This window comes from Aedes albopictus, chromosome 2 (assembly GCF_035046485.1).
Source record: "Aedes albopictus strain Foshan chromosome 2, AalbF5, whole genome shotgun sequence".
Lineage (NCBI taxonomy): Eukaryota > Metazoa > Arthropoda > Insecta > Diptera > Culicidae > Aedes > Aedes albopictus.
Genome location: NC_085137.1, coordinates 164,151,025 through 164,163,031, shown reverse-complemented (window position 1 = coordinate 164,163,031; position 12,007 = coordinate 164,151,025). Strand labels below are relative to the sequence as shown.

At 41.2% G+C, this 12,007-nt stretch overlaps 1 protein-coding gene across 1 annotated transcript; it reads right to left on the bottom strand.

Annotated features, from left to right (window-relative positions):
- Nucleotides 1–1,203: 1,203 nt before the first annotated feature.
- Nucleotides 1,204–3,244, bottom strand: LOC134285938 (uncharacterized). Its single transcript, XM_062847499.1, has 2 exons — nucleotides 1,486–3,244; nucleotides 1,204–1,418 (listed from the first exon to the last, which is right to left on the bottom strand). The coding sequence occupies exon 1, from the start codon at nucleotides 3,194–3,196 to the stop codon at nucleotides 1,727–1,729; it is 1,470 nt and encodes a 489-aa protein (XP_062703483.1). The 5' UTR covers nucleotides 3,197–3,244; the 3' UTR covers nucleotides 1,204–1,418; nucleotides 1,486–1,726.
- Nucleotides 3,245–12,007: the final 8,763 nt, after the last annotated feature.

The window sequence follows — 12,007 nt, the reverse complement described above, 5'->3', positions numbered from 1 at the left end:
TATATACCAATCGACTCAGCTCGACGAGTTGAGATAAAGTCTTTATTTTTTTTTTTTTTAATTTTTTTTTTATTTTTTTTTCCCTTCTAAACCATAGGGGGATAATCTGCTCAACAGACACCCTAACAGAAGGTTAGGGTAGTGTAGGTCTGACAGGCCGTCTTCTACAACAAAAGTAAAATCCAGGACTACTCTCTCCTCGTACCCACTAAACCATTCCTATGGTCGCCAAACCCTACGTCTCTCCGGAACCACCAAGAAGGTATTGCTTCAGAGAGGGGCTAGTGCACATCGCACCCACAAGGTTAGCTGCGTAGCCTGTCGCAACGAAAATCGATGACTCGCTTTGGAGAGTCCATCACGGTAGCATGCTGGCGCTTAGCCAGTTTCCCGAGTGGTCCTCGCCACTCCCTTTGTCCTCGGAAGGCGGGCAGGGTCAACCCCGCCCGCGCCCTACTGCTGAGCGGACATCAAGAACTGATGCCCACGTGCAACCCGATCTGACCTACCCGTAAGGAAGGGTATCACTACCCTTCAGGCCCTATCAGATGCACCCGTAGGTTACAGACAGCAGGATCTCACCTACCCCGACCCTTGCCGGGGACCCCTTTCCAACCGCGGGCTCGGATCCAACCCAGTAGACCGACGCCACGACAGCACCGCTACCGGGACTTCCTCTCCGCGGCCACTTAATCGTTGTAAGGGTCGATCTCGACCGCAGGGCACCGGTATGACCTACGAAGCCGACTCCGAACCCCTGGACCACCTCTTGTACTGCATCTGGACTAGCCACTCTCCGAGTCCACGCGCCACCTCCTCTGTAGTTCCCAGACGATATGGGTGATAGCCGTTGAAACGGCGTTCCAGCCAAACTCATCCCTACACATCCTCTGGACCAAGTTGTCCGGGTTTGTGTCCTCCCCGCATGTGGCAAGCATGCGGTCACGCATTGTGCGAAAACGCGGGCACACGAACAAAACGTGTTCCGCCGTTTCCTCTAAACCATTGCACGCTGGGCATTCGGGAGAATCCGCATGCCCGAAACGGTGTAGATACTGTCGGAAGCAACCATGACCTGTGTCAGGTGGAATGTAACTTCCCCATGGCGCCTATTAATCCAACTATCTACCCTCGGTATCAACCTATGGGTCCACCTTCCTTTGGTGGAACTGTCCCACGCGCGCTGCCATTTGACCATAGAGGATGGCTTGCCAGTCTTGACAAAAATAAAAATACTGCTATTTTATCTTGTCCGACGTTTCGGTCCGTTTGGGACCTTCTTCTGGGACTCTAAAAGATTATTTATTAAATCAATTAGACAAAATTACAAAATTTCAAACTTTTCAATTTTTACTGAATTTTACAGATTTTTCGTCCAGTGTGGTTCTGTGGAACGTGTAAATGTCGGTTCAGAGTTTCTGTTTTAAAAAACGCAAATTTGAAAAACTTAATATTTCCTCACTGCAAAACTCTCCGTGTACTTACTCCCTCGCCAAAACGGACGGTGTCGGTGTAAGCCTAACCGTGGAAAAGCTCTTGTTTAAGCTGAGCTGGAATCTGGTACCCGGCACTTGATCTAGCACCATTGCTTTTTGGCTCTATTTCTGATTCCTATTCCAGAGTGTGTGTGAGATCTTTAGTGTTTTGGTGTGAGTAAATAAAACGTTTCCCGATCGTGAGTGTGTATGTGTGTGTGTTTACAATCAATTTTTCATGTTTGTTTTGATCAGGCATTTCGTGTTCTTCGGTTTTGCTGAAAATTCTTCATCCAATGCAAAACCCCTGCATAAGCGATGTGAAGGTTGTCCGTGTCCGTCCGTTTGTTTATTGTGTTTGAAGTGTTGTTTATGTGGCAGCTCTCCAGGATCGGCAAATTTCTTCCTTTGTGTGTAGTGTCCAAAATCCTGGCTTCACCGAGCTTGAACGTATGATTCTTCAAGGCTGCGTGATTTACGAGCGCCGTTGTTTCCATTATTGCCTGGATAGCAGCATCTTCGGTTGTGTGACCATCATTCTGTAGTGTTTGTAGTTTTGTCATGTTCGATTTGTGTTTTGATAGTCGTGCCTTGAGCTTCTGAGTAGTCATACCGATATAGCAAGCATCGCAGTCGGCACAGTCCACCTGATAGATAACATTGTGACGGTCTTCTATCGGTGTACGATCTTTTACTGTTGGAAGTAGCGAGCCAATGTTTGTGTGCTGCTTGCTTGCTATATGTGCATTTGGGAATTCCCGACGCAATGTTTTTGTTATTGTTTGTGTTAGACCGTGTATGTTTGTGAGTGAGTAGTATGTTTTTGTTGGTTCTTCCTGATCATTTTCGTTGCTACTCACTTCCATAGCTGTTCCATTGGTCGGATTTCCACTTGCGCGATGTATTACTCGGTTGATGATGTTTGAAGGGTAGTCATTCAACCTCAGAAGCCCGAAAATTATCGTTTTTGCTTGTTTCAGGCTGATGTTTGTCGAGAATCGGAGCACCCGTTTTGCAAAATTGAAGGCGACGTTCATCTTCATGCTTATTGGATGTCCTGAGTGGTAGTTCAGGAACCTACCCGACGCAATTGCCTTCCTGTACCATTCCGTTTTTATTGTGCGGTTTTCTTGGCGTACCAGCAGCATATCGAGGAACGGTAGTCTGCTGTTTTCCTCCCTTTCGACGGTGAACTGAATGTGTTCGTTTTGTTGATTGAAGACGTTGAGAACATCTTCAACCTTTTCGAGTGGAAGTGCTAGAAACAGGTCATCAACGTATTTTTTCAGGAACGGAATCACGACCGTGTTGGCGGCAACGGCATTATCGAGAAGGTCTTCCATCACGTACTCCGCAATAATCGGCGAAAGTGGGTTTCCCATTGCGGTACCGAAGATTTGCTGGTAGTACGCTCCTTCGAACATGAAATAGCTGGCATCTATACAGAATTCTGCTACTTCCCAGAACAGGTCGAGACAAATTGGCGTGTTTTTCTTGATCTCGTCCCAGTGTTTAAAGATGCTTTGCTTCATGAGGCTTTTGGGGATGGACGGGAAAAGTGCTACCACGTCAAACGAGACAAGGATGTATCCTTCCGGAAGTTCGATCGAATTGACGTAATCGCAGAAGGAGTAGGAATCCTTGATGTTGTACTTGCTGACGATAGAGTTCTGTAACACCTTCGCGACGAATTTGGAGAGCTCGTTCGTCGGTGCGGTCATGCACGGTACAACAGGTCTCAGTGGTAGGCCCGGTTTGTGTGCCTTGGGCAAGCCATAGATTTTAGGACATACTGCTCGGTAATTTTGTCTAATTGATTTAATAAATAATCTTTTCGAGTCCCAGAAGAAGGTCCCAAACGGACCGAAACGTCGGACAAGATAAAATAGCAGTATTTTTATTTTTGTCAAGACTGGCAAGCCATCCTCCGAGAGTAAAATTCGACAGTCGAAAATAGTCAATTTGACCATAGAGGCCATCCTGGCAGTCCTGCGTATGCCTCTTTTGCCGCGCATTTCGAAGCACTCCATGTCCTCGCTGATAAGAATGCTTATAGGCACCATACCAGTAATGACGCAGAGAGCGTCGTGTGACACGGTACGGTATGCGCTCGCAACCCTCAGGCAGATGATGTCTGTGTGTGTGTGTGTGTGTGTGTGTGTGTGTGTGTGTGTGTGTGTGTGTGTGTGTGTGTGTGTATGTGTGTGAGTATGTGTGTGTGTGTGTACAAAAAAGGTCACCTAACTTTTAGATAGTAAACATCAACCGATTTTAACGACCGACGGTTCATTCGACGCGGAATGTGGTCCTATTGAAAATGGTTCGGATAGGTCCAGCCGTTCCGGAGTTATGGCCATTTAGGTGTTCCGGATCTGTACCTCAGGAAGAGGCTGGATATGAAAATGCAACAAACCCATGCATGCGACCCATCAAACCACGGCATTTTCGATTATCTGATGAACGGGAAGTAGGAAAATAGTCTCAGACTATGTCTGAACCGGTAGTGTTCCGGAACCGGTTCCGGGTGTCCTTCCGAAAGTGGCCAAATACAAAAGTGAACATAACCCATGCATGTGACACATCAAAGAGCGGCTTTTTCGATAACCAGTTGAATGGTAAGCAGGAAAGTAGTTTCAGACCATGTTTGAACCGGTAGTGTTCCGGAACCGGTTCCGGGTGTCCCGCCGGAAGTGGCCAATTAAAAAAGTGAACCAAACCCATGCATGCGACGCATCAAAGAGCGGCATTTTCGATAACCAGATGAACGGTAAGCAGGAAAATACCTTATCTGAACCGGTTGTGTTCCGGAACCGGTTCCAGGTGTCCTGCCAGAAGTGGCCAAATATAAAAGTGAACATAACCTATGCATGTGACACACCAAATAGCGGCTTTATCGATAACCAGATGAACGGTAAGCAGGAAAATAGTTTCAGACCATATCTGAACCGCTTCTGACGAAGTTCTGGGGGTGAATCCAACTGAATGCGTCTGACGATGGCCGAAGAATAGTAGGTCGTAACGCGTAACGCTTAACAAGCTGTTTCCGATATTTGTCACCGATAATTACCAATCAATCCACAAATAACATACCTGAACCGGTTGTGTTCCGGAACCGGTTCCAGGTGTCCCGCCGGAAGTGGCCAGTTGAAAAAGTGAACCAAACCCATGCATATGAAACATCAAATCATCAAAAATGTTGGATAACCAGATAAACGGGCAGCAAGAAAATAGTCTCTGACCACACCTAAGATAACCAGCAGTGTTGCAGAATCAGAATTAGATTTATCGCTGAAATTACGAAGATGAACAAAATCAATGCAAGCGATAAATATGCGTAAAAGAGCCAAATCTTGATAAAAATAAAATCGATCTTGTCAAATCACACCATTCCTGAGACGTAATTATACAGCAGGATGAATCAACGTTGTATGGGGAAATTTTAAATTCGTAGCATCAATCCCCTTTTGCGGTTGAAATTACTACACACAATTTTGATGCAACTGGTTGAGCCCTCGCGCTCTGTAACACGGTTAAAATTTGAATGGGTTTTATTTATAATGACAAATTTTACATAAATCTTATAACCAACGAAAATAAAATAAAGGCTAAAGCGTACAGAAAACAAATTGCCGAAATATCTTGATGATGATTGGCATCCAGTACCAGTGAAGGTGGTCAAGCAGTCAACTGAGAGGTTTGATATTTTTCAGCTCTGCTTATACGTTTAACATAATACATTACTTCGGAATATGAGCCATCAATAAGTTTCCAAATTCGATTATGGCTTTGATATAGTTGTTTCTTTTCTGAATAAGGCTGACACAAATTTCGATTTTCTCTTAAATCAAGAGGGGTCCCCCTTGGAAATTTTACTGGGCATTCATCATTTTGAGGAAAGACACAAATAAATAGGGGAGAGCGGGGTATAATGGACACCCGGGGCGAAAGAGACACCCCTATTTTTGCCGAAACCGTTGACTTTTATGCTAAACTTTTAATGCATAAGTGTAAAGGAACAAGTCAACGTTCCACTTTTCAAAAGTAACATTCATATGCCTCCAAAGTAACCTAAATATCATTGAAATTGAAATATGTTTTTCATATGGTGAAATTCTTACAATTTCAACGGAGCAGCAAATAAGGTTTTACGAGTGTTTGAGTGTGTCCACCATAAAAACCATTAAATTGCTACCTTATCTGCATGTATACGTAGATTTAGCAATGGATAAATTATTTTATTGTGAAACAAACTAAAGTTGTAAGCCAACTAATAATATGTTAAGTTTTTCTCTGTTATGCAGGCCTAACGTACTCATTTGCTTAGGATGTCCATCATGCCTCTAATCCCCCTTAACTAATAAATTTTTATATTTTAAAGTGAATTTAGAGTCCTCCAGAAAATTTCTTATTATTATTATTATTATTATTATTATTTATTTTAATTCAAAATTTAGAAAGAGGGAAAAGCCCCCTTGAGCGATTTACATTTAAAATCATTCTCAAAAGGGCGCAAAACCTCTCGTTTAACCCTAAAACCCCCCCCGTGGCTACGCCAGTGAGTCTTGATAACGAACAAATAAAATTTCTTCCAACAAACAATTTTTTGAACCATGAAACCAAATCCGATTTCTTACCAAATCCGCTTAGCTTAATTGTTTGGGTATTTTTTCATCAAATACATTAATTATTTATCAACTCTACTCCCCCATTGATAAGTCAACGAGCACTATGACAAAAGAAGAAAATGAGATTTGTTCCATTTTAGAGTATTCTCAGAATTCAGGAACACTTCGGCTTATAGCTCTTGAGTACATATTCGACGAGAAAGGCACTATCACCACTAGGTGGATTAATCTGGGTTTTTTAATAACCTCTAGTTCAATGTACTTATTGAACATTGCATTTTTGATACTTTATACGTAATTTTTCTATTCGTTTTGACCATTTCTTTTCATTCCATCCAAAAACTCATATTGATTATGAGTGACGCAATGCGAAAAATATTTATGGCGTAAATCATCAGCTGCAGGTACTTGAATAAATTTGAAATCCGCTTTTCGTACCTAACGAATCCTGGCCTTTCAGTTTTATTACTAACTACAGCCTTCGAGCCTTTGACTTTCCAACCTTCTTCCTCTCGACATTTGGCCTTGTTTCTTTTTATTTTGACCTTTCGACCTTTCGACCTTTTGACCCTTCGACCTCTCGACCTTTTGTCCTAGTTATTTTTTGTTATTTCGACCTTTCGACCTTTTGTCCTAGTTATTTTTTAATTTCGACCTTTCGACCTTTTGACCCTTCGACCTTTTGACCCTTCGACCTTTTGTCCTTTCGACCTTTTGACTTTCGACCTTATGACCTTCGACCTTATGACCTTCGACCTTTTGTCATAGATCCCTCTGTCTCATAGGATTTTTAGGGTGTTGCGGAGGCGTTACGTGAGCATCTTCAAGAGTTTCAGAGGGTCTCAGCTGCGTAATTTGGAGTCCGAGGGGGGTTCAAGGGGTTCTGTTGACATTTCAGGAACTTTAGTAGGATTTTCAGTTAATTTTGGAGGCATTATATAAGCGATTTTGTAGGTTTCATGTGCGTTATCAGGGGTCAGATGCGGATTCGGAGCCATTTCAGGAAATATTTCATCGGCGTCAGCGGAGATATCTAGGAGGTTCAAGGGGGCATATACAGGGGATGGCCAAAATGTTTTGGATAGGCAACTTTTTTTCTCTCACAAAAAAGTTCAACATGCTATAACTTTTTATAGAGTACATCAAAAAATCTCAAATTTTGACTGTTTGTCAACCTTTTATATGTGCATCATTGGTACAAATTTGGGCTCAATTGATTAATATTTCGCAAAGTTAGAACTGTTCGGGTAAAACACCTTTTTTATACAACTCATTTTTGAGCTGTCATATCTCGGAACCCAGTGAACCGAATTGAATGAAATTTTGAACGTACACTAACAATATGTAAATGCTTCACAAACCATTAAAACATTAGGTACTTTTTCGAAAAAATGTAATTTTTTTACATCAATGTCAAAAAGTTTTAGTGTTGATATCCAAAGATTTTTCACTTCTGTTCTCAAATTATCTCTAATCAGATATATTAGAGCCTATTTAGATTGAAGGAAGAACACATTTAATATTTTTTGTGTGGTATTGTAAATTTTACTTATTTTTCTCTATATGGGTAAAAAATTCAACCCGGTATAACTTAAATCGCCGTGAGAAAATATTACATTTTATAACGTCGTATTAAGTATCAATATGTTGTTGATAAACGTTAAAAAATTCATTCAACTCGGTTCGCTGGTTTCGGAGATATGACAGTTCAAAAAATAGTGTTTTACCCGAACGGTTCTAACTTCGCGAAAAATTAATCAATCGAGCCCAAATTTGTACCAATGATGCACATATAACAGGTTGACAAACAGTCAAAATTTGAGTTTTTTTGATGCACTCTATGAAAAGTTACAGCATGTTGAATTTTTTTGTGGGAGAAAAAAAGTTGCCTATCCCAAACATTTTGGTCATCCCCTGTAGCTTAGAAAAATAAATTTTGGATCATTGCTCTCAGGTGAACTTCCGGAGGATTTCAGAGGCGTTTTCAAGCGTTTCATAAACGTTTCAGGTGGTTTCAGCAGGGATTCAAGACATCCCAGACTGATTACGCTTGTAGTCCCGATGACCGATATTCAAAGGAATCCATTAGAGATTCTCAAACAAACACTGAATTCACCACTTGACTGCGCGGCACATGAGGCTTTGCAAGGTATGAATTTCATTCACAGACCAGTTATGCATGTAGATTCGATGTCTTATGCTCCAGTTTTTTTAGGGAACCTTAAATAGTTCAAACCCCCTACCTCATCCCACATCCCTGAACACGCCCTTACCTTACCTTAACTCCACTCGCTACTTCTTTCGCGTTAAGTAAGTACTTCAACTGTTCTGAACATAATCAAATTCCATTTAGGTAACGTACCTTAATGGATTCAATCTAAATGGAGATTTCAGTGTACCAATTTTGGAAGCAGGATACTTCTTTCTTCGTTATTTTTATTCTAAGATAATGTACCATTGATGAAGCCTAGTAACCGTTCTTGGACTGCTTAACCAATAACCTCAAGGCTCTGAAATAGAAGATAAGTTTGATTCAAAGTTATTGAAAGAACTCCCGTGGTGTTCAAATTCTGTGCCCGAGCAATACTTATTACGATGCACACCGGATAACCAAGACCTCACTACACATTGTATTGCGTGACTCAACAACGGGTCTGACCTTGAGTGCACCGTTACCAATCGATCACCCCCTCAACAGCAGCGTCATAGATACCGTACGAACCATATTCCATAATTTTCAATCGACATTGTTTTCCGAACCCTGCTATTTTCCTTCTGTGTCGGTCGGGCCGAGCCGGGCCACCTCGTCGTCAACGTGGTTGGTTGCGCGGCGACAACCGATGCTGATGCTGATGCTGATGGTGGTGAGGTCTTCAGGGTCACCCTACATAGCTCAAGAAGCCCGAGCGGGGCTCGATCTAGATCTTGACCACAGAGAGCAGTAACACATTCCCGTTAGCACTTTGAACCCCGCGCGCTCAACATGTCATGTCTCGTACTTATGAGTCAGCACTACTCCGTTGCTGCTGGCGGTAATTATACGGTGCCATATGAAATGTATGTACGCAGAGGGAGCAGCGAGAAAGACCAACTCCCCGCATGCATGTTTGCGCGGATAAGTGAGGCTCGTAGGCGCATTGGGTCCCGTGGCGAGGCGAGAGTATCCACGTCTAGAGGTGTGCATCGATAGACCCAGATTAATCTGAGCACGTCGCAAATTAAATTTGACCAGGCTGACATTTTTTCTCACATCTATTTCAAGATATCTAAGGATCTTTGTTGATTACGAGACGAATTTTTGATTCGAGCGACACTGCCGGCTACATAATTGGCATCGGCGCACATCTCTAACCACATAATCATCATCGTCGTCGTTGCCAAAAAAAAAAACGATCTCCAAGTTGGGTGCTCCAATTTCGCTTGACGCCCGCTTCATCCGATGGCGACCGCACCCTCGCCTAGCATCAAGATCTGATCTTATTTTTGACACCGAAACTGTTGTAGATACTGATCTACATGCGCCCGTAGGAGGTCAGATCGGAGCAACTCCGTTGTAAGACTCCACCGCGATGGTGATGATGATGATGAGGAACGTGCCTCAACCGTCGAATAATGATCTCTTGTGATCACTCGTGACGGCAAAGAAGGCGGTGGCGCTAAATCAAGGCCATTTTGATCGCTATTTGTTTCAACACCAGAAGAGAAAAAAAACTGCTGCCATGCCACAGTTCAATTGATTTGGCTAAAGAACACGCCTCGCAGTCGCAGTCTTCGAGGAGACCTTGCTAAAAGCGCGAACGATCAAATAATCTTTCGTTTTTTTTGCCTCGATCGTGTAGCAACACAACAATGTGGCGGCATATTTACGCGAGAGCATGGTACATGATCTAATTTTGGATTGGACAAACTTCGACACTTCAGCGGGCTTTGTGTGACTTTGACGAAAGGTGAATGGATTAGTGACTTGATGTTTTTCTCTAAAGTTCGATTAAATGGTGTGTGGTACGGTTCGGCAAATATGGGCATTAAACGAGGTGTGACAGAATTGTTCTGGAGATTGGAGAACGGCGGAAGCATAAATTAACAAAAAGTTCATGATAGGTCAAATAATGATGGACTCGATTCAAAGGTCACCTTATTTTTCGGCAGCTCGAATTGAAGGAGTTGAAGGTGATACATATCCGGATGTCCGAAATGATTAGTTTTAACACTGAATGGATAAAAATCATATTATTAAAGACATTATTCTTCAAGCACATGACAGACGTCACACTGCAAAATATTTTTGCTGGTAATCAGCAAACTTTGCTGATTTTTGGCTTGCTGATTGCATTCAGCAATACAAATTACTGAGTACAGTAATGTTCCGATTTTATCACGCCCTCCACCCATCAGTCCTTTATTTTTCATTAATTTACTGTTACATTTGAGAAGAAGTGTTTCCCCTCTTCTTGAAGATAAATGTTAAAGGCGTGTTTTGCAACGTTAAAAATATTGATAATGCGTATAGATTTTGAAAAATATTCTATAGATTTTTTGAAAAGGGGCGTGATAAAATCGGAACAATACTGTATCAGCAATTATTTTTCAACTTGCTGAGCCATCCAGCAGTTTTGACAGTTGAGCAGCAAAGTTGTGCTGAAATTCAGCAAAAATTTTGTTGAAATTCAGCAATTTCTTTTGCTGATTTTTGGCGTGCTGGAGGCATTTCAAAAATTTTGATGTGCAAAAAGTAAAGTTGAGGGATAGTGATGCCAACAGTAAAAATTTAGACAAATATAAATCGTAAAATCGTTACACAAGTATGGATTAATAAATCAGTAAACTATAGTACCCAGTTAACAAATTGGTATGTATAAAAAATATATGCGGATCTTTATATAACATTTCCAAATCGTATATAATGCACGAAAAGCTTATATGCGTACCAAATTGAAGGCCATATACAAACCAAATCAAGTATATTACAAACGCATAGATTATATTTCGCATGATATACGATTCAGTATGTTGTTTGAAAATATGTTTCATATGGCATAAATGACGACTTTTTGTGCATTTCGAATTACGATCACATGTGCATTCAAAGCAGTTTTTCTTACGATTACTATTTCTCACGGAAAAAAATATATTTTTTCATGATTTATTGCTTGTGTCTTCCGCTATCATCCTTATTACATAGCAAATTATTGACGTTTAGTTTGCATCGTGATTTTACAAGTTGTTTATCATAACCAATATCTGGAATCGAAACCTGAACATCATGAGTGCCTGTCCCGCGAAGTCAACACAGCGTCAAATCTGAAAGATAGTTATGCTGGAAATTCCACTATATGCATAACAAATACTGCTCCGAGGTCAACATCACGAAGTCTAAAAATAGATTACCAAAGTTCCTCTGCGACATCAAGTGCACTTGAAATATCAATCAATCAAGTAGTCGAGAACCACAAATCGTATTACAATACGCGTCCTTGATTTGCCAATTATGTGATTTTTTTTCGAGTATCCCAACGATGAAATGTGATTAAAAATAAGCAACAGTATTTCATCAACAACAGTGATGCCGATTTGCTAAATACTTTGGAGGTTTTTAATTTAGAAGTGCTTAATACTCAATGGTTTATGTGAATATATTGAAGCTGAATGATTAATTTACACGTCATTGCAATTTTTATTCAATCTAAGGCTATAATAAACGTTTCAAAGAATACAGTATTGGAGGCTTCATGATGATTAACCTTGTGATTAACAATATTAGCAGAAACAATAAACTGGCAACTCTGATACAAACAGCGGCCACGTAAACAAACAGCGTAATACAAGCGGCAAAGTTTGTTTTTTTGTTGTGATCGTTCAAAACATAGTTGTCTCCACGACAGAAAGGTAGGAGTTAATTATATTTAT

Excerpts from the sequence above, each read along its gene's own strand:
- LOC134285938 (XM_062847499.1), bottom strand. The coding sequence starts at position 3,196 with ATGACCGCACCGACGAACGAGCTCTCCAAATTCGTCGCGAAGGTGTTA.